The sequence below is a fragment of the Cetorhinus maximus genome, chromosome 12 (genome assembly GCF_964194155.1).
Source record: "Cetorhinus maximus chromosome 12, sCetMax3.hap1.1, whole genome shotgun sequence".
In the NCBI taxonomy this organism is placed as follows: domain Eukaryota; kingdom Metazoa; phylum Chordata; class Chondrichthyes; order Lamniformes; family Cetorhinidae; genus Cetorhinus; species Cetorhinus maximus.
Window position 1 is genome coordinate 26,720,375 of NC_135890.1, and position 26,582 is coordinate 26,746,956.

The 26,582-nt window shown below is 43.1% G+C and overlaps 1 protein-coding gene across 3 annotated transcripts in view; it reads left to right on the top strand.

The window, feature by feature from the left end:
* ccdc146 (coiled-coil domain containing 146) overlaps nt 1–24,879 on the top strand; it is a 151,333-nt gene extending 126,454 nt beyond the window's left edge. For all 3 annotated transcript variants that reach the window (XM_078553226.1, XM_078553227.1, XM_078553228.1), the window contains 4 exons: nt 12,763–12,891; nt 15,778–15,915; nt 23,296–23,544; nt 24,180–24,879. In XM_078553226.1, the coding sequence (XP_078409352.1) occupies nt 12,763–12,891; nt 15,778–15,915; nt 23,296–23,544; nt 24,180–24,383 (720 nt within the window). In that variant the 3' untranslated portion in view covers nt 24,384–24,879. The remainder of the gene's footprint in view (nt 1–12,762; nt 12,892–15,777; nt 15,916–23,295; nt 23,545–24,179) is intronic.
* The last annotated feature ends 1,703 nt before the right edge of the window (nt 24,880–26,582 follow it).

Sequence of the window (26,582 nt, forward strand, 5' to 3'; positions counted from 1 at the left end):
TGGATGAAAGTTACCATTCAGTGCAGTATTTAGATACAGCATCATGGATCAGAGTGACACTTTGAACTGTCTTATTATATCTGACATTTTCCTTTGCCCTTTCTGCCACAATGTGATTCTGTTCTTCAGATCTTATGTCAGTACCACAATTTCTGTGTGTGTGTGTGTGTGTGAGTCACCATTGTTTTAGTGGTCAAGTTCAGCATAGCAAAAAACCTGTATTACTTTGCCAGATTTAGTTTGGAAATTGTAATGTAATGGCATAATCTTAGACTATGAAATTCTTGAAGTGATGAGAATTTAAATTACTTTGCTTTCCTTGAAGTAAAATAGTTTGCCAAATTATAAAATATTAAACAAAAACAGAATTACCTGGAAAAACTCAACAGGTCTGGCAGCATCGGCGGAGAAGAAAAGAGTTGACGTTTCGAGTCCTCATGACCCTTCAGCAGAACTGAGTAAAGTTAGGAGAGGGGTGAAATATAAGCTGGTTTAAGGTTGGGGGGGGAGAAGTTGGTGGGGGGGGTGTGGTGGGGGGGGGGGGGTGGTTGTAGGGACAAGCAAGCAGTGATAGGAGCAGATAATCAAAAGATGTCACAGACAAAGAAACAAAGACGTGTAAAAGGTGGTGATATTATCTAAGAAAATGTGCTAATTAAGAATGGATGGCAGGACACTCAAGGTACAGCTCTAGTGGGGGTGGGGTGGAAAGACTGACAGGGCATTACAGTTATAGATTTAAAAATAATGGAAATAGGTGGGAAAAGAAAAATCTATATAAATTATTGGAAAAAACAAAAGGGAGGGGGAAGAAACGGAAAGGGGGTGGGGATGGGGGAGGGAGTTCAAAATCTAAAGTAGTTGAATTCAATGTTCAGTCCAGAAGGCTGTAAAGTGCCTAGTCGGAAGATGAGGTGCTGTTCCTCCAGTTTGCGTTGGGCTTCACTGGAACGATGCAGCAAGCCAAGGATGGACATGTGGGCAAGAGAGCAGGGTGGAGTGTTAAAATGGCAAGCGACAGGGAGGTTTGGGTCTTTCTTGCGGACAGACCGCAGGTGTTCTGCAAAGCGGTCGCCCAGTTTGCGTTTGGTCTCTCCAATGTAGAGGAGACCGCATTGGGAGCAACGAATGCAGTAGACTAAGTTAGGGGAAATGCAAGTGAAATGCTGCTTCATTTGAAAGGAGTGTTTGGACCCTTGGACGGTGAGAGAGGAAGTGAAGGGGCAGGTGTTGCATCTTCTGCGTGGGCATGGGCATGTTTTTTTTTGTTTTTATAAAATGTTAACACTAGTTTGAAATGGAACAATTCTAATTCATTTTGTAAAAAAATCATCTAGAATTTCTCCAGGATTCTTATCAATCTTGTGCCAAAGGTCCACTGAGAGATTAAGAACCCCATGTAAATTCTACCCAGCTGTGTAAAATCACTGTTGGAGAAACATGCTCATTTGTGAGTAATAATTCTATATGTTAAGTTAATATCCAACCAGGGGACCAATCCTAACCTTACCTGACCAATGGGAATGGAGCAGATAGGTGGTTGGAAAAGCAGTAAATTCCTGTGAGAGTCAGGCAGGGGTATTGTGAATGCATGTAAATCATGATCCTATCATATAATTAGCACTCGTTTTACAATAAATTATAGTAGTTCTGCTTCATACCCACCAATCAGCACAACCTAGAGAAATTGGTCTCTCTGACATATTATTTATAGGAGCACTTACCTGCAGATACTTGGTACACAGGATATATGTTCTATTGTGCAACCAACAACCAGCACCAGCAGCAGCTGCACCTACTAGAAGACAACAGGTGAGGGAAACTGCTCACGGTGTCATAATGGCATACAGACTAAGATTAATTCCTGGACTTATAGAAAGAACAGGGCATCAGGAGGCTGAGCTTCTCTAGGTATGTAGTTGCAGACCTCTGTATCTTCTAGAACATAAGAAAAAGGAGCAGTAGACTATTTGGCTCCTCAAGCTCTGCCATTTAATAAAATCATGGCTGATCGAATTGTGGCCTTAACTCCATTTCCCTTCCAGCCCTCCATAACCCTTGACACCCTTGTCGATCAAAAATCTTCCTAACTCATCCTTGAATATATTCGATGACCCAGCCTCCACTGCTGTCTAAGGACCTGCTGCGTGCACTGGCAGGAGATCATAATTTACTTTTTGCACCTGGCTGTTTTCTGTCTGTTACATAGAGATCAGCCACATCTCTCAGTCTGTAAGACACAGATGTATTAAGCTGGTCACAAATGCACTGCTTGGCAGGTCTAACTAAAACATCACCTTGCCCATTGATCTCAACAATCAACAGGAGACAGTTCAGGGATTTGCAGCAGTGGCTGACTTTCTTCAGGTCCTTAGCATCACTGCTGCACTCGCACTGCCATTAGGGCACCAGAACACAAAAACAACAACTTGTATTTATATAGCATTTTAATGTAGTAAAACATCCCTAGGTGCTTCACAGGAACGTTCAAAAGAATTTGACACCACCACAGCAGGCAGTATTAGGGCAGATGACCAAAAGCTTGGTCAAATAGGTAAGTTTTAAGGAGTATCTTAAAAGAAAAATATAATTTGGAAGGCAGGGGATTGAGTAGGTCACACTGGTCACATCTCTTGCTGCAATGTTCTGAGATGGCTATCCTTCTGCTGCTTCTTCGCGTTCACCTTGTTTTCCTTGTCTAATGAGAACTGCTGCTGCTATTCCTCCTCCAAATGTAGGCCCCTGATGCAGGCGAGATGAGGTGAGAGTGACTGCCCTTGACATCAAGGCAGCATTTGAATGAGTGTGGTATCAAGGAGCCCTAATAAAACTGGAGTCAATGAGAATCAGGGGGAAAGCTCTCTGCTGGTTGGAGTCATACCTAGTACAAAGGAAGATGGTTGTGGTTGTTGGAGGCCAATCATCTCTGTTTCAGGACAGTTGCAGGAGTTCCTCAGGGTAGTGTCCTAGGCCCAACCATTTTCAGCTGCTTCATCAATGATCATCCTTCCATCATAAGGTCAGAAGTGGGGATGTTCGCTGATGATTGCACAATGTTCAGCACCATTTGTGACTCCTCAGATACTGAAGCAGTTCATGTCCAAATGCAGCAAGACCTGGACAATATCCAGGCTTGGGCTGACAAGTGGCAAGTAAGATTCGTGCCATGCGAGTGCCAGGCAATCACTATCTCCAACAAGAGAGAATCTAACCATCGCCCCTTAACATTCAATGGTATTACCATCACTGAATCCCCCACTATCAACATCCTGGGGTTTACCATTAACCAGAACCTGAACAGAACAAGACATATAAATACTATGGCGAAAAGAGAAGGTCAGAGGCTAGGAATCCTGCGGCGACTAACTTGTCTTCTGACTCCCCGAAGCCTGTCCACCATCTACAAGGCACAAATCAGGAGTGTGATCTCCACTTGCCTGGATGAGTGCAGCTCCAACAACACCAACAATAATTGAGAAGCTTGACACCATCTAGGACAAAGCAACCCGCTTGATTAGCACCCCTTTCACAAACATTCACTCCCCCCACCACTGACGAACAGTGGCAACACTGTACCATCTACAAGATGCACTGCAGAAACTCACCAAGGCTCCGTAGGCAACATCTTGCAAACCCACGACCGCTACCGTCTAGATAGACAAGGGCAGCAGATACATGGGAACACCACCATCTGGAAGTTCCCCTCCAAGCCACTCACCATCCTGACTTGCAAATATATCGCCGTTCCCTCACTGTCACTGGGTCAAAATCCTGGTACTCCCTCCCTAACAGCACTGTGGGTGTATCTACACCACAGACACTGCAGCAGTTCAAGAAGGTAGCTCACCCCCACCTTCTCAAGGGCAATTAGGGATGGGCAATAAATGCTGGCCCAGTTAGCAATGCCCACATCCCGTAAATGAATTAGAAAATATTGTAAGGGCTGCCCCCAGAGCTAACATGACCCCTGAATGCCCTACTTGAGCAGCTCTGTGTTGTGTTTAGTAATTATCCAGATGGCCCCTTGGCTTTGGTTATAACTGTGTTACATTCGGGGCGGGGTTCCAGAGGATTTTCAATAACTACAGGGAACATCCCTTGTTTGCCAGCCATCATTCATAGGGAATCATGCTCTATCACAGGATAAATACACCATGACAGCTGCTTGTCCACCCTGTACAAACTTACATGATTCTGTTTCTGTGATCAGGCACTACCTGGAAACTTGTATTAGAGGAAGTGAAAATGCATTATGCAACCGGTTAGTTATATTGAAAGCTTCTTTTGTAGGGTCATGTTTTCTAAATGCAAATGCAACAAAAAAAAATCAATTATAAAAAGCAAGCAAGAAATTGTGCCTTGCTGCAGAGTGGGCATACATGTTGTAACTCTGAAAGAGTTTGTTTGTCTAAAAGAGTTTCTGACAGCATGCAGCCTTAGTCATGGTGTCACAGATTCAGAGGAGGTTAGCATACTTTTTTGTTGCTCTTTATAGAAAAAAATTGTGAACCTTATCTTGGCAGGCTTGTTTAGGCTATTAAACAGTTTCTTCGCCTGCTCTCTGACTTTTGGATACAGCAGTAAATCACAGGGTCAACCCCTCCCAAATTGAGTACACATCTCTGGTGCAGTATCCCTGGCCACCCAAACAGGACAAACCTCCTTTTTTATTTCAGCGTAGGACAAAAAATATACCCTAATGCTGCCAATTTCACAATTGCCTGCATGTTTATCTACTGATGTATTTGGAAAGCCTCTTAAAATACAGATGGAATCCAGACTGCCACTTGAGATGAAGCAACCAGCTTTTCCTAAAATATGGTCAGAATTTTTTGATATATTTCTCTGTCACATCTGTTTTTGTTGCTAAAGATAAAACATATTGGGTGGAATTTTCCCAGATTTGCACTGTGCGGTAGCGGGCGGGTAAAACAACGTACTACCCGCCGTCCGTGATGGTGGGTTTTCACGCCATATCGTCTCCACCTGCCTCATTATTTATGCAATCCCAGGAAACACACTATTTTCATGGTGGATGGGCTCTCATTCGCCCGCCAGCCATCACCCCGCCGCCATCACCCATCACACTGGGCGCCATGTTTTAAGTCCAGCCGCAAGCACAGTGCTCATTGCTTCCAGCTCACCACTGCTGCATGGAAGACATGGCCAGCAAAGGAAAAAAGACTGCAGCCCCCTGCTTCAATGATGGGTCCCTCGAGTGAGGGATGCCATGGAGGCCCACCAGGATAACTTGTACCCCCGCTCTGGCCGCAGAATGGGCAGCAATGTGACCAATCCAGTTTGGGAGGCGGTGGCAGCGGTGGTCAGCGCCAACACCCTTCAGAAGAGGACAGCCACCCAATGCCGCAAGAGGATGAATGAACTCCTCCATTCTGCCAGGGTCACTCTTCTCATCACTCTCAACTCACAAACCCATCAGACATCCACAGAGCCCTCACTCTCTGCCAGTTCAAGGGACATCATCATTCACTCTCTCACACACACCGTCATTATCCTCATCCCATCCATGGGACCACTCGCCAGCCACACAGGCCAGGCATACTTAGCATCTGGCCTGGCAGGCATCTTGCTTACTCTTTCTCCATCTCTACCCATGTAGAACAAGCTGGCACACCACGAGAGAGAGAGTTCACAGGCTGGTGGCGTAATTCCCAAAATCAATGTCCTCACGGACTTTAAAAAAAGAGCCATCCAGCTGGCCGGCCACAATCTGGACCAGTCCTGGGCTGACGGTGAGGTCAGCGCTGCTCTACCAAGTTAGGATCCAGCAATGCAAAATCCATCAGACAACCATGCTGTGAGTGATGTGTCCTATTTCACAGGCCACTGCCATGCAGTAATTATCAATCTTTGCTTACGCAGGCACATCTGCCAAATAGCCGACAGAGTCCATGACCCAGGACCTCCATTCAAGCCCAGAAGAAAACTCTGGAGGCACCCTCCCTGACGTCCCGTCACGGTGCTCACCCACACCCTCCACCAGCTCAGAGACACACACCTCGGTGGGACCTAGCTTTAGAGTAGCCTCAGGATCACAATCTGGTGAGCTCATCACACTTTCTGATCTACAGCAGGAACTTCCCAGGTATCCGGCACTCAAGGGACTGCTGGAGGCCAAAATGTTGCTGAGTCCAAGTCAAATGACGAGCCTCTGGATTCGGTCATGTCACAGTTGTTGGAGCTGCAAAGGCAAGCTCAGGAACATCAGGAGGGGATGTCCGCAGCAGTCCTCAGATTGCAAGGAACGATGGAGGAGTCCGTCCGCCTTCAGGCTGAGGTGATAGCGCCGGCATGCCATCGCACCAAGGTCAACACTGGTAGGGTGGCAGCCTCCATGGAGACCTTGGTCCAGGACTTCGCTCCTGCACTGCTGCGCGGGCTCAACTCCATCGCTGATATCATAGTTGGCTTCCAACAGTGTGTACGTGAGAGGGGTGCTGGGCAGCTTGATCCCACTCCAGCTACCCCTGCTCCTCAAGGAGTCAGCCAGGGGCCCCTGGGAACCCATAGGGAGGAGGATCAGCAGGTGCACTCCAGGCCCATCCATCCAGGTGACTCCAAGAGTGTCCAACCAATCCAACTCCCCGCTTCCTGTGACCTCAGCAGTTCCAGCTCGACAGGCCAAGGAGGGTGCCACTGCCCCACAGCATGACCCGGAAAGCAGGCTGGGGCCCTCCAAGTCTCAGCCTTCCAGAGGACACCCGCCAAAGCCATAGACAGGGTGTCACAGTCAGCAGGCTACCTCCACCTCTGCTGTGGATATCCGGGGAGCAAGACGTAGTTGCAGGGTTAGGAAAGTTAAGGAGAATTAGTTGCACAGCCTGGGCACGGGTGTTAATCACTTGTACATACTGTTCACTATTGTCAATAAGCTCCCAAGAATATCTCCCTGCCTATGGCTCCTTGTTCTGATGAGCAGTGTTCTTGTCACTCAGATGTGAAACCTTTCTGCGCGAAGTAAAAGCAGGTGTCTCAGTCCAGGGCCTCTCCCCTGTGCTCTGTGCAGCCTTCAGACCAAAGTGATGATCTGGCCTCACATTCTCTGGAGACATTACTGATGCCTGCACCTCAGCGGTGCTTGGCATTGCTGCCAGAATGTAGTGGGCAGGCATCACAGAGTTCTTTCATTCTCTCGATGTCCTCTCAGCATCTTTAAGGAGGGGCTGTCCCCCATCTCTTCAGCATCTATGACCACTGATACTGTGCACCAGCTCCTGAAGGGCTCAGGTGCTGAAGGCGGACAAAGCATCAGAACTTCTAAAGTTTCATGACAGCGTCTCTATGATATGACCTTGATCACAGAGCGTAAGCAAGCTGCCCTCGGCCAGACAGGAGTCAGACATTCTCAGAGGCTTTGTGAAGATTTATGGAGTGTCCTCGCTGCATGTCGTCGTCATCATCCTCCTGCAACCGAGTGACTATTAGGGCCTCCACTGCATCTCCACGACAGGAGCATTCTCACAGAAGGTATTCGCGCTGCCATAAGCTAAACTGGAGTCAAACTTTCACAAATGCAATGTGAGGATCTATGGGGTCACCTCACTGTACATCGTCATCATCCTGTACAAATTTAGCAGCTATGAGGGCCTCCCGCATGTGCCTGCCTCGTCTAGCCAGTGCGAGGGCCTCATCCCCATCATCATCGCTTCCGAGGACCTCCTGAGCCTCACCCCTATTGGTGTCCTCCTCATCGGAGGAGATATGTAGCTCCTCCATCTCCTCCTCAGCCAGCACGTCTCCCTGTTGCAGTGCCAGGTGTAAAGGGCGCAGCAGACGACGATGATGCATAACACCCTCTGCAAACTGTATTGCAGGCTCCACTATACCGATCCTGGCCCCGGAGCCTCATCTTCAGCATGCTGATGGTCCAAGTTGTGAGCTGCAGCATGAGCCTCATTATATCGTTGCTTTGCTGCAGTCTGAGACAGCCACACGGGTGTCATCAGCCACGGCCTCTGTGGGTAGCCCTTGTCTCCAAAGAGCCATCCTTGCAGCTTCTGTGGAGCCTGGAAGACTCCAGGGATCTATGACCAACTGAAGATGTAGGCATCGTGCAGACTCCCTGGAAACCGTGCACATACCTGCAGGATGCGTTTCTGGTGATCACATACCTGATGCACAGTGAGTGGAAACCCTTGCGGTTGATGTAGTCCAGCGTGTGTAGCGTCAGAGACCTGAGCGCCACATGGGTGTAGTTAATCGCACCCTGCACCTGTGGGAATCCAATGGCCCTTGTATCCTGGCTGTCACGGTCCCGGGCAACATGCACAAAGTTGTGTGACCTCGGGAAGGTGGCATCAGTGACCTCATGGATGCATTTGTGGGTGGCTTGTGATATCCCACAGAGGTCACCTATGGAGCACTGAAAGGAGCCACTGGCATAAAAATTGAGCCCTGCGGTCACTTTCACAGCCACTGGCAGTGGATGCCCTCCATGTCCCCTTGACGCCAAGTCCTGCAGTAAGTGGCAGATATGAGCGACCAGGTCCCTAGACATGTGCAATCGTCGGCAACACTGGCTCTCAGTCATCTGCAGGAATGACAGGCGGTGTCTATAGACCCTGGGTGTCGCTAGGCGCCGACCAGCCACGGCTTGCTGTCGCTCCTAGGCAGCGTGTGGGGGAGCCCCAGCAGCCCCTTCTTTCTGAGGTTGCTGCTCCTGCCTTTGTGTAGCCAGGAGCCTCAGCCGCTCTTCTCCTCCATCTTCTCTGCTCTCTGTAGGCCATCAGGCTCCATGCTCCTGATGTGGTCCTCCTGAGACATGAAAGAGAAAGAGACATGGTTAGCATGAGTGTACTTAGCACCTTTTCTGGCCCTGTGTGACGGCCCCTTTACGCTTCTCGGAGAGTGCTGGCCACCCCTCGCATGGCCACAGATGAGTGCACTGCATAGCTGCCCTGTCAACCTGCAACATGAGGGAGACTGCACTTAACTGGGATGCTGAGATGGCAAAGGGCTGTGAGCGCCTCCAGCAATGACTGCTACATGGCTAGCATTGGCGAAGAGATTGTACAACGTGTGCAGTCCAACTGCTCCATGGTACAGCAAAGTGGTCGTGGACTCGCAGTCTATGCCAGTGGGGGGTGGTGGGGGGTAAGGACTGGAGCACATGGTGGCACTTTGGTGCCCTCGCGTTGCTTGCATGGGCGGGCAGTCTAGGAGCCCGACCCCAATCATGTCACTGTGAACTGTCTCCCCACCCCCCCGCCCTCCCCCAGGCGACACCAGTCGCCTCCACAGCTGGGCAGCAGTTGCCCCCCGACACTCACCCCACTGATAACAGTCGCCTCCAAGTCTGGGCAGCAATTGCCCCCGGACACCCTACTGACAACAGTCGCCTCCGTGGCAGGGCGGCATTTCACCCTGGCCCCTCGGCGTCCCTGAAGCCTGCAAAGCAACAGGCGACCCTGCTGAGCTCTGCAGAATTATGTTGTTCGCTTACCTTCAGTTCCCCCAAAGTGAAGGCCACCAAATGCACGTCGCCTGTGTGCTGTTGTGAAACACATCGACGTGCTTTCCTGCCGACGTGGACGGACAATCCAGCGGGGGGTCCGAGAGTCTGGCAGAATGGCCTTTGAATGATATGCTGAAATATTACAATGAGCTGCCCGACAACCGTTGGCGGGAAACGCGGCCCACCATCTGCGGGCTGAGCAGACGATCGTGCCCTGCCTTCCTGCAACGTGAAACTAATCGCGCCATATTGTCCACGCATGTTACCTATCACGCCCGCTGCCAGCATGCATGAAAAATTCCGCCCATTGCCACTGAAATTCTGACAGAATAATAGGGCAATTGGAATTAAGGTGGGACTGCCATCCATCATGACAGCTCAGTCTTGACCCCATCTTAAATTATGGGTCAAGTAATTAGAATATGGAGAAGTGTGTAAATTGTGTAAATTCTGCTTGCAACACCTAAGATACTTGAGGGCAATGGTAGAAAATAATGAAGGAGTTGGATCTCAGCCCCAAAATGACCAGGGTGTGTTTGGGTGGAATGGGATTGGGTAAAATAGAGATGGGAAAGGCAGAGACTTGCAAGTCAACAAAACATAAAACCTACGACTGCTTATGGGGGAAGTGGCAGCACTGGAGAAAGCAGCCATCTTGACAGAGAAGAATGACAGCTTTTTTGCAGAAACAAGCAACAAATCTCAGGGAGTCTGACTTGGAAACCTTTGCTGAAATATGGAGCAGAGAGCTGGGCTGTTTAGAACCAGGAACAGGAAACCTGTCAAAAATATGACATGCACTCGGTGGAGGGAAGTGGCTGTAGCAGTGTTTACTACTTCCTTGACTCCCAGGAGTGCTTTACAATGTTACAAGTTCAATGTTCTCACCAGCAGGGGCAAGATAAGTCACCACTTCCCCAAATTTTCCTAATGGTCTCTTCATGTATGTGTCATTCCTTTGTTCATTACCCACAGAATACTTTGGAATTGAACTCTGAACCTTTGACCCCTTCTTCCATTCCATATCACTTGGTACCTTCAAATTCTACCTTCTCGTGTGATATTCATGCTTGAGTAAGCCTCTCTAACTGGCCATTCACCATTGTTGATTTCCTGATTTTTGCCCCTCAAATATTCTGATATGTCAAACTGTCATATTCTGCTCAGCCTTCAAAGCAGTACCTATGTCTACACTCTTTCACAGAAAATGTATATATAAACTTGAGGACAGATTTTAGTCCTACTCCACCTACCCACCTACTCACCCACAGCCCTCCCACCCCCACCCCATGATTAAATCTCTGATCTAGATGAAGCAGGAGCCATGGCGATCCTGGGCAGCCATGTGGTTGAACCTATTAGAGAAAGAAAAGTAAAATACCATTGGTAGCTGCAGTTTGTGTGTTTAATGGTTTTGGTGCACACAGTAGCAAAACACATGGTTGGGCACTTCAGAAGCTACGAAAGAACTGTCACAGTAGCTGAATAACAAGATGATATCTTTACATTTTGATTTCTTCTAAAGAGCCAAAAGCTAGTAGCTTTTGAGCAACAGAAGGAGGAAGAAGGTAGTCTTCCGCCTCTAACCATCCATCTGTATTGTTCACCCATATCACTCGCCAGCTCAGAAAAATCCACATGGAGGAGATAAAAATAGTTCTAATGAGGGCTTTTCACTGGTTGAGACAGTGCACATGAGAGTAGGTGAGGTGAAAGGACGATTTGACATTGAGGATATAAGGCTCTATGTCAGTCAGTCATTGACCCCAGAGCCTTATGATTCAGAACTCTGGGTTTCTGTTGTAAACAAAGAGTTTCCTGGATGATCATTGCCCTCAATGGAGATGCTGAGGACCATCTTGGAGAACCTAAGACAGATGCCAGGATTCACAGCGGAGTCCTGTGTCATTCTTAGTTCCAAGATGGATGATACTACCTAGAGCTAACCTGGAGCAGGTCGTGCCACCAGGAACATCTGCATCTGTCTCCCTGACAGAGAAGCCTCCAGACAAAACAGTGCATCCAATTTGGATGCTTTTATCACTAGCCGTTATACTAAGACACCCTTTGGAGAGAACAATGGCAACCCTCTTCTGAGAGATTTAGGGCACCATCCCCCACAGTCTGTAGGTTCTTACTACTACTGGGTCTTCCCTCCCCCTGATCAGTGGGCATTTAAATCCAGGACCAGCACAGGTGGCATGGCTATAGTCCATCTGCATTATGTCATCCTCTCTCCTGTTGACAGTTCATATCACTTTTCCAGAAAATCTTCTCAGATGCATGCTTGTATTTTTGGCAAGCTCTTTTACTATTCCCTCAACCAACACCCTGAGGGACTGATCTTTCATCTCATTGCTTGTGCATAAATTGGATACCACATTTGCGCCTATGTCCTCAGGACATAAAATGTGAGATTTTCGACTGTATATATGTTGTGGCAAGGAGGCTCAGAAAACTCTATTCAGTGGATTGGTAAGAAGGGGGCGTAAATTTAGGCTTTTGAAGTTGAGTTAATCTCGGCACTTAAGAGGGAATTAATGAGCATGTGATTAAAAATAGAGTATGGGAAAAGAGCAAGAAATAGGATTAAAGGAAATAGCTCTGACGCGGAACTAGCACTGACACAAGCACAACAAGTTAAATGGCCTTCTGTGCTGAAAACACTGATTCTTGATTCAACAGGAATTAGAGAAATTGAAGCAAATTTATTACTCTTCTATATTCCACTGTACCATTCCTGGGATTGGGGAGGGGTGGGGTGCGATATCATAAAATTGTGCAGTCCCGGGTGATACTTTTCCATTTATTAACATATGGTAAATCATGGGCTCGGAGAGCATAATTTTACTCATTCAGTGCTAGGAAAGAGTGGTGTAGCAAAATCTTCATCCATGTATTCCAATACTCACTTGCACATCCATATCAAGAGATATTAATCAGACAATAAAGCATCAAATCATTAATATATATGGTTAGCTAAATGAGATGTATTATTAAAATCATATAATAAAGAATGAACATGGTTCTAAATCATGAAGGCATGTTTGAAAAATTGATAAATGTTTGAAATTATCTTGATTGGACTTTTATCTACAGGGACACGTTCCAGTTTGTTATGGCTAATAATTGTATTTGTATTTTCATAACCTAATTCAGTTGGTGCCAGTTCAAAAAATGGGCCGGACATTTTGATTATTGCCTGAGAAATTCTTACATGCTGTATATACTTATATTTTTTGGTGTCCAAATGTTAATTTTTCCACCTTTTCTCTAATTATTTCCAGCTTGCACTGTATCAGGACAAAGTCCAAAGTCTTGGAAAGACCTTAGTGGACCCTTTAAGTGAGAACAGATCACGATTATTGGGAGGAGATGATCCATCATTTGATGAACTAAGCAAAAGAATAGATGAGGTATCAAGCAAATCCTTGAAGTTTATTATGCTTTTGTCATCCAAGTTATGATGCACCAAACTTAATCACCATCTCTTGAACTCATAAAAATCACCCCAATGGGAGTGATTCAAAACACACGTTATTGGTGTGGGAAACAACTAAAATTTCAATGCAGGTTGGATTTAGAAGAAGATAAATTAGGGCAGATTCTGTAATTCTGGGGATAAAGACTCTGAGCTTGCAGTGTGCACCTACATATTGTAATGGAGGTGTCAGCTGTGGCTCAGTTCATAGCACCCTCGCCTTTGAATCAGAAGGTTGTGGGTTCATGTCCCACTCCCGGAAACCAAGAACTGTGAATGTACTCGAAAGAGTTACATGCGATCTGTTGATAACTCGAAAGAGTTACATATTGTAATGTCATCAATTCTCAAAAAATCACAGAGAAAAAGAAACAACTGAAAAATAAAAGAAATAGAACTGTATTGAAATTTGTCACTCTTGGACTGCAACAGTCTTCTTAAACCCTGTGCGTTGTTATGTTCCTTTGTAAAAATTGATTGTATCTTAAATATTGGCATGTAAAAATATTGACATTTAAATTACATGGAATTATTAATTTAATTTATTTTAAAAACTAATGTCCCCAAAAACAATATTTGGAAAATCCTGCTCTTAACTATTAAAATAAAAATCTAGCTAGAAAACACTGTGTTGAAAGAACGTTTACATTTCGACACCTTCTTTCACAATTATACTATGGAGCAACTTGATGGTTTATTTCTGTTTTTTTGTAATTTGTTTTCTTGCTTTGTTCCTGAATTCTGTCCATAAAATACATCCTTTCAGCTTAGAAGTTACTATTGTGCTGCCTTAGCGGCAGCTGTGTGCCTTTTTCTCTATTCATTGAAGAACTGTAAATTCTGTCTGTCTTCTACAGGAACACATTAGATAGGAAAAATCACCATGATGGAAATCATGGGCATAGATTTGCATCCTGAAAACCAATGCTGGAACTTCAAAGCATTGAACTATCATTTGTAAAAGGCAGTGGTGGAAGTGGGGGGGCGCCTCCATCAATAGCTTCCTTTCAACATTGGGGCACCCCCAACAAAATCTGGCCTCTGCGGGTGCTCCCTCCCCCCTTCCAAGGCCTCTCCACTGACAGCCCCCTTTGCCCAAACCCCCACACTTACCTGGTCCTGGACTCCCAGGACTTAGCCTTTGGGGACTGCTTGCAGTCCCAGTCCTGTCCACTGCGGCTCCTGGTACTGCTGAGAATAGAGACCTGTTGGCCAATCAGATTAACCGACAGTTCTCTGAGGCAGGAATTCCACCTGAGCAACAGTTGGAAGACTCATCTCCAGTCAACTGACAATCATTGGAGCATTAAATGGCTAAGGAACTGCCTGTATGGGAAACAGTATATTCACCACCAACTCCTTGGATGGCAGGAAGAGAAATCCTGCCATACTAAAAGTCCTGGCCAGTGGCTATTTTGTACTTGCATAAACAGCTGAGGTTAAGGTAGCTGGATGGTTTAATGGTTTGTATTACACCAAACAGGATTACAATGCCCATCTACACTTACTCTTGTTAATAGAGTCCAGTTCTCGGCTAAAACATGCAAAGATCACAAAATATATATCCTGGCAACTTTAAGCCTAGTCACAAATTATATGTTCCCACCAATTGAAAACAATGCCTTTTTTGGTATGCTTCCTAAAACATTCCCAATAGTGTTAAATGAATGCTGACATCAATGGCATATGTTTAGCAAATGTTATGGCATTATTATTTAAGGAAATGTCTCAGCATGGAGCTGATCATATGAAAATGATCCAGCTTTTTGTATAAGGGTCTAGCACATATGGGACTGTGTACAATACTGCCCACACAGTGATGTAAGAGAGCACATGACCCACACCCAGAGTCAGTTGAATGTTGGAGCAGTGTGTACCAGCAAGCATAGAGACAGCTCCTGGCTTGTACCCTTTACTGTAGATTTGTAAATAGCTCTAAGAGTCAAAAAAGACTTAGTTAACCTACGTATAACCACGAAGACTTCTTCACAGACCTACCGAACCGTAACCAACACCCTACAACACATCTCACCACATTATGCTGCAAAGACACTCTTTCCCCAAATAAGGAATTTATCAATAACCATTTATCTATTTTCTTTAGGTAAAACAAGGCAGTAAAAATACAGACAAGAATATGTTAACATCCATGCCGACCTACAAAATTATATAGAATTTACAGCTCAGAAGCAGACCATTTGACCAGTACTTATGCTCCACAAGTCTCATCCCACCTATATTCATCTAACCCTATCAACATATATTCTATTCCTTTTTCCCCAAATATAATTACCTAGCTTCTCCTTAAAACCATCTATACTATTCACCTCAATCACTCCATATGGTAGCAAGTTCCTTATTCTCGCCACTCATTGAGTAAAGAAGTTCCTTCTAAATTTCTTATATTTATTAGTCTTACGACTATATATCTTACGACCCCTCATTTTGGATTTGCCCAAAAGTGAAAACATCTTTACTCCATTTACCTTGTTGAACCCCTTGATAATTTTAAAGACCTTATCACCTTTTAGTTTTCTCTTTTCTAGAGAAAACAGTCCCAGCCTATTAGTCTTTCCTGCCGTTCCTCAGTTCTAGTATCATCCTTGTAAACCTTTTATGCACTTTTTCCAGTGTCCATATCCTTGTAAACTAGCAAAAGTTGGTCACTAGCTTTAAAAACACTGGCAACTCAAAAACTGCTATTTTGAACATTTTTTTTACTTTGCAAATTTTGCAAATTTTATTATTTTTCCTGTTTCATTGTTTCAATTTGCTGTTCACACTTATTCCATTAATTTAACTTGTATCACCATCACTGCAGATGGACTTGAAACTGGCAAGAAAAGAGGAGCAATTATTGGAAAAGGATCTTATCTCTGATCAAGTGACCCGCCTTTCTGAACGAATTAGTGCCAAAGCGATGAATGGTAAACAGGACACATTGACCTTAGCCAAAAAGGTACAATGAAACACCAAACTTGTACAGTGCTAAGTCTGATTCAGGAAAATAACCCAGCTTTTAAAATTTTGGCTTGTCTATATAAGTAATTGTAGTGTGAACATTTTTTCTGCTACTTATCAATCACATTGTTTACATTAAGAATTTTATAAGAAAATGTCAATACTCTGGCACTATCTTGTAATGTGCATATTTTTATGGGAATCCACAATTGAAATCTGTTTTAATCACTGTCCTTACATCCAAGGGGCCAGAGTTCAAATGTAGCTGAATCCACTGCCTCCTCTGGCACCTAACTCTAAGGGTCTTAAATTAAGTTAAATAAGTAGCCTCAATTCAGCTCCAAATTGCTTAATTTAGTAATAATTGGCATTCAGTTAGCATGGTGCTAGAGGCCTGGTGTGAAAAATGTAAGAATGTCATAATAGTGCAGTTTTCTGCATCCAGACATACTATAGCTCACTGAAACAATATTTAATGCCAGCATTGGGCCCCTGAAATAGAGTGTGTTCCATCACCCAATACCCAATTTGATGGGTCCCAAAGGGTTTTTAAAGGTGGAAAAACAGGATAGCAGTAGCTTTTGTGCACCGTTGTGAGATGTTTCGTAGTTGCACCAATGTTTCATCACGGTGATTTTCAATCTTAAAAAATGGATTTTAAATCCTGCCACCTGAATTCCTGCCAGGAGAGTTTCATAAACTAGGAGCAAAATTTAAAAAGCGAGACTTCAAGGGTGATAATCTCCAAATCACTACCCAAACCATGTGCTAAAAAGCCTAGAGGAAAACAGATCTGGAAAGTGAACGCCTGGCTTAAAGAGGGGTTTGGGCAGGAGGGATTCTAGTTCATGGAACATTGGCACTAGTAATGGAACAGAAAGGAGCTCCAGGAGGACCCAGGTCCTCACAGAAAGGATAAGGAGGACTGTGGAAAATACTTTACTAGTAAAGGGGAATATGGTTCATTTGAATACGGTAGCACTCCTTAGGGATAGTTGGTTAGCTCAACTGGCCAAGAGCATAGTGCTGAAAAGCACCATCAGCATGTATTCAGTCTCAGTACCAGCTGAGGTAGTTCTTAGAGCCTGCCTCTTCTCCTTGTCCCATTGTGATATTGTGGCAAAGAGTTGTGTGGAGAGCCATAATTAGCAACCTTTGGTCAGCTACATGAACATAAGAACATAAGAAATAGGAGCAGGAGTAGGCCATTTGGCCCCATAAGCCTGCCCCCCCCCCAATTCAATAAGACCATAGCTGATCTGCCCCAGGCCTCAACTCCTCTTTTGTGCCAGCTCCTCATAGCCCTCAACTCCCCGATATTTCAAAAATCTATCTACCTCCTCTTTAAATACTTTCAGTGATCTAGCCTCCACAACTCTCTGAGGTAGAGAATTCCAGACATTCACTAGCCTCTGAGAGAAGAAATTCCTTTGCATCTCAGTTTTTTTAAATAAGTGTCCCCTTATTCTATAACTATGTCCCCTAGTTTGAGATTCTCCCACTAGTGGAAACATTTTCTCAACATCTACCCTGTCAAGCCCCCTCAGAATCTTGCACGGTTCAATAAGATCATCACAATGAAGAGAGAGTATGCCTAAAGTTAAGAGGAAGAAAAGGGCGAGAGCAAAATTTCAAAGTATAAGAGATAAAGACAACTTAGAACAGAAATAGGTTATATGAACTAATAACATACCTGATAAAAATAAAACAACAGCCCTCTTCTCCAGGTAGCATCCTTGATTATTTGAGGGTCACTGAAACACGGCTAATGCTGTGATTTTACTATGGGGCAGGGTGAGGAGGCAGACCCCAAGTCTACCTCAGCGAGAATGGGGAATTGAACCCTGTGCTCCTAGCATTATACTGAGCCACAGACTAGCTATCTCGTCAACTGAGATAACCGGCCCCCAAAACAGTAATGAAAAATAAAAACAGAGCATCAACAACAAAATTGTGGGAATTGGAAGCAATAATTAGAAATGAGGATATAGATATAATATGAAAAATGGAAACATGGCTGCAGACAAGACAGGATTGCCAGTTAAATATTTCGGGCTATAATGTATTTGTAATGATGTATGTAATGATGGCATGTAATTATGGCACTGTATAAAACGCTGGTTAGGCAGCTGGAATTTTGTGTACTGTTCTGGTCACCACATTACAGGAAGGACATAATTGGTCTGGAGAGAGTGCAGAGAGGATTTACAAGAATGTTGCCAGGGCTTGAAAATTGCAGCTATGAGGAAAGATTGGATAGGCTAATGTTGTTTTCCTTAGAACAGAGGAGGCTGAGGGATGACCTAATTAAGATGTACAAAATTATGAGGGGCCTAGATAGGGTGGACGGTAAAGACTTGTTTCCCCTAGCTGAGGGGTCAATTACCAGGGGTATAGCTTTAAGGTGATTGGTAAAAGGATTAAAGGGGACATGAGGAAAAACATTCTTCACCCAGCAGGTGGTGGGCATCTGGAATTCACTGCCTAAATCGGTGGTAGTGGCTGAAACGCTCAACTTATTTAAAATGTTCTAGATCTACATCTGAAGCACTGTAACCTGCAAGGCTACTGACCAAGTGATGGAAAGTGGGATTAAAATGAGCAGCTAGTTTCTTTTTAATTTTTTTCTGGCCAGCACAAACATGATGGGCTGAATGGCCTATTTCTGCGCCGTAACTTTTCTATGGCTTCTATGGTATTTAGAAATAATAGGGAAGTTAGAAGGGTCAGTGTGTTAATCAGATATAGCAAAATAATAGTAGCAAGGTCATTTTTAACAGAGATAAAAACAGAATCTATATGGATTGAGATTGAGGATAGAAAGGGATGGGGGAATCAGTCATACTATTATATGGTACAGACTACCAAAGAGTGAAATGGAATTGGTGAGAGAAATAAGTAGGCAAATATGTGAAATGATTAAAGTACACAATAAGCATAGGGGATTTCAACTATCCCCCAAATAAACAACAAGAGGGAGTGAAAGCAGGTCTTTTTATAATGTGTACAAGGCTCCTTTCTGATCCAATATGTAAGAAACCCAGCAAGGAAGGAAGCACTGTGAGACCTAGTAATGGGAAATGAACTGGAACAGATAGAAGTAAGTGTGGAAGAACATCCAAGCAATAGTGATTGCAATATAATAAAGCTTAGGATAATGCTTGATAGAGATACAGACTGCACAAAGACAAAAGTAAATAGGTTGCAGGAAGAAAACTGAGGGAATGAAAATGGAGCTAAAGAAGGTGAATCCCAGAATGTTGATGGTGGGGGATTTGATGACGGTACCAACCATGGAAGGGCAGGTGATTAGTCTTTCTTGTTGGAAATGTTCATTGCTTAGCACTTGTGTCAGCCTAAGCTTATATGTTGTCCGGGTCTTGCTGCATTCATACATGGACTGCTTCATTATATGAAGATTATTATTTATATAAAAACTTGATTGAGCCCCACTTGGAGTACTGTGTGCAGGTCATGTTTCCTTACTCCCATGAAGGATATTGAAACACTGGAAAAAATTTACAAGGATATTACCAGAATTGAGAGGATAAAACTATCAAGATTGAGATGGATAAAAGACTTGGAGGAGACCTGATACTGGTCTTTAAAATTAAGGGGATTCATAGGATGGATGTGGGGAAACTGTTTCCCCTTGCACATGAGTACATAACAAATGGCCATAGATATAATTTAGCCACTAAAAGAGAATTTAGTTGAAAATTCATTACATAGAATGGTGAGAATATAGAACTCACCATCACATGGGATGGTTGAAGCAGATAGCAATAATGCATTTAAAAGGGAGGTTTAAAGCACACCTGAGGAAAATTGAATATATGGCTATGGGCAGAGTTGGAAAAAAGTAATTAGAGTGGGAGAAAACTTGTGTGAAACATAAATACTGGCAAAGGCCAGTCGAGCTGAATGGCCAATTCCGTGCGGTGTCCTATGTAATTCTACATAATTCAAACATTACATTTCAAAGTATCTGTTGCTTTTAAAGACTACATTTTCCAGCAACACAAAATGGGGGCCACAGTGCATCAGGAATTTATTTCTGCATGAATTGTTTATCTGGGCTTTCCTTCTGACACAAATACTAATATTAAGGTTAAAAGTTGTTGCTTTTTTGAGAAATATCTAGCCTGCACAGCTTAAACCCAGGTTCCCCAGGATATAAACTGTGCATGGTGACAAGTGAAACTTTGCATTAAAAATACCGTATTACTCAGAGGTGTATCGTAGAATCAGAATGATACTGCGCAGGAGGAGACCATTCATTCCATTGTGCCTGTGCCAGCTCTTTGAAGGAGTTATCCAATTAGTGTCGCTTCCCCTGCTCTTTCCCCACGACCATGCAAATCTTTCCACTTCAAGGAAGCTAATTTTGATAAGCCCTATCAAAGGAAGCAGGAATATACAACTAAATTGTGCAATGTTCAACATGATGCAAGCAGCACGCCAACTTCATTCTGCCTGATGATTAGCTTGAGCGCAATGTGCAGACAGCACTAACCTCACTGTTGAAATGCTGCATGCCTCAGCAGGGGGCCCAAAATTGAGAGGCTAGCATCAATTAAAGATAGCCTGTACTACTTAAACCCAGCCTGCATATCTTAACGGGAGATGTGCTGTGGCTGGAGCAGATGCTGGAAGTCATGCTGGATGTGAATCTGGCGTGGGAAAGACAGAAGAATGGCACAACTTGGTAGAGAGCAGGCTCTAAGGTTTTCAGAAGCTCCACCTGGAGCCTTGGGGTAGAAAGTGCAAAGGAGGAAGGTATCCTGTATCCAGACAAACACAAGGCAGTGGGAGACAATAGCCATGGAGATCAATGGCAGGAGTCAAGGCCAGGGACCTGGAAGCACTGCTATAAGAGGTTCAATGAACTCACACGAGTGGTCAAGTAAAAGCCATCTTTAAAAGCCATAGTCTATCAACTGCATCAGCTACTTCAGGCATTGCTCAAATCACCACAGTCCCATCACCTTTCAACAATCTCTGTCGATCTGGACTCATACTTCACATTCATATGCTACACCACAGCCTCACAACCTAGCACTGCTGGAAGCCTCACATCCACATTTCCCAACTTCCATACACTGCCAGCTATTCAAACATGACAGCTACCTCAACCAAAGAAATTACATCTTACTCATTGCTATACTGCTTCTTTCTTGCAGGACAAAGTGGTGCACAACTGGTGGGCAGCAGTAGCTAAATGAAAGGGATCAAGTGCGCCTGCATATCCTGACCCCCCATGGGGGAGACAATGCTGTTCTTTATTGGGATGGCAATGCCACGTCAGCTGATCTGCTGAAACCAAAGGTGGCAATTTTTGGGGGGGGGGGGGGGGGAGGCGGGGGGAAATATACTTTATTCATAAAATAACTGAAAGAACATTACAAAACATTTCAAAATGGCCATCACAAAAAGTGCAATCATATTCAAATTTTCCACATAGATCACGAGGTGCTTCGATACAATCAATGAACATTACAGACATTTCAATATGGTCATTACAGACAGTCAGACAGTGCAATGGTATTCAAATTATCGACATAGATCATGTTGCACTCTGAGGTGTTTCAATACAATTATGATCCATTTAGTATTCACTGCATACATTCCTTCTGAGTCATACAGCCCGAGGGGTCTATACAATTCCCAGCCCCTCGGTGCCTAGGTGGCAATGTTCTCATAACTATTACATCTCTTACATTACCTTCATCCACTTTCTCTTCTGATTTACAAGTTGCTGATGATGCAAGCATGCACCTCTTATTTCTGCCCCTTCAGGTATTACTCTTGTGCCTTTCTCCATTCAGATACACAAGAAGTGCAACATGGCCAGGAAGTGCAGGAACAGCAAGATGGTGATGATGAAGACAAAGTAGCATCACTTGATTCCACATTTGGAGCAACCAGCTCAGATACTGACACTGTATGTAATTTAGAGGATAGTGTAGATGTAGGATCTTCATGTGGAGAGACAATGGGCATGACTGGCATGTCACCATGACAGAAAGAAGGATACTGCAGATGTCAGCTCACCAAAGAGCAAATTTACACACAAGTTCTGTTGTAGAGGACTCACATGAGCAATTCTATTGGGCAGCCTACAGAAGACGACTGATGGGTATCGACAACATGCTTGGTTTGCATTGGGAAGCTTGCAAGAAAGGCGGAAGTTAATGTCTGTTGAGTATATATTTCCATTCCTTGGTTTTTCTCCGAACATGAAGAACCACACTGATTTCTGGGATATACACCTTTAACTTCTTCCCCAATTTAACCAACACCCATTTACCTTAACTTGATGGCCAAGAAATTTGATTGGGTAAAATGAGGACCTAAGGATCCAATATACTGGACAGCAGCACAGGCTAATTTTACGCCAGATATTGGATCAAGCTCCTCTGTAACTCTACTGATCATGGGCAGAAATAATAAAAAGCCTCATTATAATTTTTAAATAGGGATTCTAAACTTGTTGCTCTATCACCTGACTCACCATTTCATAGCATCAACAGACAAGAAGGATCATTCTGCAGTGTTATTTAAAGGGCTTACTGACTTTATATGTTTGTTGCCGATCTGTTAGGTTGGCTGATGAGGCAGGACAAGAAAGATCTAGGCTTTGCCTGCATGGCAGGCTTCAACAAAGTGCAAAGTTGCATGGATTTCCCTACATTATCTTGCATGCTTTCTGTCATCAGGCACATTTATTAAATGTAAAGGATTTCACTGTTTCAATGTACAGCTGGCTTACAACCACAAACAGCACATCTGTGCCTTTATATCGTGGGCAGTCACAATTTTTTCATCCTACGCCAGTCCTTTGTGCTGCCTTAATTCAACCAGGCTGGCAAGTTACAGGCGGAAATTCGGATGAGACGAAGAATAAAATGAAACTGGGGGCACGCACAGCTGTGAAATCGGATGAGACGAAGGAGGCAAGTTACAGGCTGGCTACAGGCTGACAAAACATGGAAAGCTTTGCATTTACAAATGGTATATAAGCAGACGTTCTTTAGTAACAAGGACAAATTTTATGATCCAGGATACTCAGATTTGCCATTGTCTCCAAGGTTAAGCAAGCTAATTATCTCTTTCAGAGATTAAGATTTTCTTAAGACTTTCTTAACTTTTGTAGATATTTTTAAAAATAGTATTGTTCAAATCACTTCACATTTAAAATGTTTATTACAGTCCACACTATTTATAGCCAGCAGCAATTTCAAATACTCATCTAAGCCAGTGAAAAATTGACTAAGTGACAACTCTGGTTTCAGCAAGTTATAAAAATGGCCTTTTATGAAAGTGAATTTGTCTGTATTGAAAGGATTTTCATGGGATTTATAATCCAAACTTATAGGTGAACGAAATGCAAGGAAAGGTCAAAGATGTTACACGAAAAATGATGGCTGTGGTCTCTGAGCTGTCCATGCAACAGGCCAATGCCATGCAACTCCAACAGGATGTCAGGGATAAGGAGCAATTCCTGGAGTCGTGCCACCAACGGATGGAGCAGGGTATGGCACCCAGTGAAGAGATTGAATCTGAGTGGTTGAAAATAGTGCACAAAGAAAGCAGACACAAAATGGAGATTGAGATGAAATCCAAGGTATGAATCCCACTGTTTATATTAGCTATCAAGGAAAAAAAAACATTAAGGGAAGAGTAAATGCAATTTAAGATATACTAGCTAACAAATTCAGTTGTGTCCATTTATGGGCAAATGGGAGTGGGTGGGTGGGGAGGGACCGCATGGGTATGATCTCTGAGCCCAAATATTGACATACATGGAGCCCCAGACTTGGGCCTCATTAACATTAAGCTGGTGTGGCAGATGGTGCCCTCGTGTAAGTCTAGGCTGCATGGGTATGGGGGGTGGTGGGGGGGGGGTTGCGGGCAGGGATTGCAGTTCGGGGTTAGAATTTGCATGTCTTGGGACTAAAAAATCAATAATAACATTGTAGCTGGTTTCGAATAATCAATTAATTAATAAGCAATTAATTTTATTAGCATTAGTGGGAGATCCATTACTTGGATATTTTTACTATTCGCAAGTCTGATGACCTATGACTTAAGAGCCATCTCCCCAAATTCAACATAATGTCAGTATTATTAAGCACCCCCTAGATGCATTCCAGCACACTACCAATCTACAGTAATGTGTTTTTGCTTCATTCAGTATTCACCCACTGGATTAATAATAATCAATGAAGACTCTTTTTCCCCATTTTGTTCCCAAATTAGGAAGCTGAAGAGGAGGAAAAGCATTTATTGCCAGGCGGAGTCTTTACAACAGCTGAGCCAAGGCCTAATGCATATATCCCAGATGATGATTCCGGACTACCTATTCCACGCCCTTATGGAAATATGGTTCCATTTAAACCAAGTGAGCCCAGTGCACAAATGCGACATTATAGAAAACCAGTCATTAAACCAATTGAAATATAATATTGATGTTACCTGTATCCTAAAAATCATCGCATTAATAGCCCAACAAAGTCCACCTACAAGTGCTGAATAATCAAAACATCTTAAAAAAAGGATTAAATTGTTTACAAGTTGCAATCTATTTTTTTTAAAAGCGTTTGATTTTTTGGTAAATTATAATTTTCAGTTTTATTTTGTGATAGATTTACCTATCTAAACCAGTTTATATTGATTAAACTCAGACACTTTTATGTACTGAAATTAGGTTGTTTTCCAAGATATTTTTATTTTCTTCGGTAAAATATAGATTGAATTGAAAATGTTGCAAACAGATGCAAGATGCCAACAAATTAAACCTATTTACTTAGCTACATGTTAGGTCATTGCTGTGGAAGGTGGTCAATTATAACTCCAATACTGTTTTCTGAAACTACTGTGCCATGTTTTGGATAATTGTCAGCGAAAATACTGTGTTTACCCATTATCTTGCTAAATAATTAAACCACAACTTACTAAATTAGCACAATAAGTGCACTGAGTTTTGCAGTTTATCAGTGTTCCATGTTCTGTCTTTAACCAATTCAATTTTATGATAATGGGACTTAATAATATGATAAAGGGAAATTTTGTCCATTTCTTGATGGTCCTGTTTAATCTTAAAAAAACTTTCAACAAAATATGCATTGTTTTCAAGAGATCAATTATGAGATTGTTTTGATACTGTATAGCTAAAGAAACATTACTGCTCCATAATAATTGACAGTTGTTGAGAAAGTAATCTAGGTGAATTTTCTGACATAAACAACAACTTGCATTTATATATCGCCTTTAATGAAGAGAACTAACCCACGGTGCTACACAGAGGCTTAAGAATTGTTATGATATGGCAGGTGGTATTTGCCAGGCTGTCTAAATTCCAAAGGGAAACTTGGTCAGGCTATCACAACGATGTTGCAATTTGTATTTATTACGAGAAGGTATGTACACTGAAGTCAGAAGTAAAGAGTCACTATCACCTTTAGAGATTTTGAAGATTAAATTAAAACATTTATTAACAAAAGGATAAACACACAATATTTCAGTTACACAGTTAAACTTAGTTTTATAACAGCTCCCAAAAGATTTCTACTTAATTGGACTCCCAACTGTACACCCCTTTCAGGCAACAGCCTAAATAGATTCTTAATCTATAAAAACATCCAGCAATATTACCACATGCACCCACTGTTGCTATTTCACAGCTTCTCTCTCCCTCTCACTCAACAATGGAACTTCAAGGCTTTTAACAAAACTTTACACTCAGTACCAAACCAGCACTTCTCTGGGGTGGCTAGAGGCTGTTTCTTCACAGATCTATTTCACACAGTCCACCTTTCAAGATCTCACATGGCCACTCCCCGTACAGCTTTCTTTAAATATATTTTCTCCCTTTTGATCTGTAAATCCCATTGTTTCACCCTTGCTTTGGAGGTTACTTTTCCCAGAATATAAAAATCTTTCATGTTGTGCTTGTGGCCAGCACCTTTGGGAAAAATAAACTTAATAACTTTGCCTTATTTATCTTGCCAGTTGTAAAATATCTTATCATGTCCCTTTGAAAATCAAACAACCTTTCAGCTTACCTACAAAATGCAAATTCATTAACACTGTATCTGCTTAGACTTCATCTTAGCTCACCCATCTCCATTTCAAAATGCCTATTTTATACTTAATCCCCTTGATGATTCAAACCTTGCAACCTGACCGTCTTTAGTTTAATTAAATTAGTCACACACACAAACATACACACACAAGCCTGCTTCAGTATCCCACAGTAATAGTATGGAAAAATTATATTCCTTTACACAGTGAGGAACTCAGAAGAGCACTTTGACTGTATCATTTCAATATTTTCTATTTCATCCTGGAAATAGTAAAATGGCATGTTGTGTATCTATTGAGATAGAGAGAGGAAAAACAAAGACGTTGACAGGAACTGCCATAGAGGGGGAGAGGAGTATGATAAAATAAGATTTCAGCCCATCAGTCCAGCTGGATTTTGATTACAATCTCCTCCAAAGAAAATATCCAAGACCAAAAACAACTTACACAAATCAATACAATGGATAAGCGCAGTGCATAAAAACACTTTTATAGATCTGCAGAGGCATCCAGTGGTATCTAATCTATATGGTATTATTTTTGAAAACCCTCAAGTTTTTTTTAAACTCTTGTTTTCCA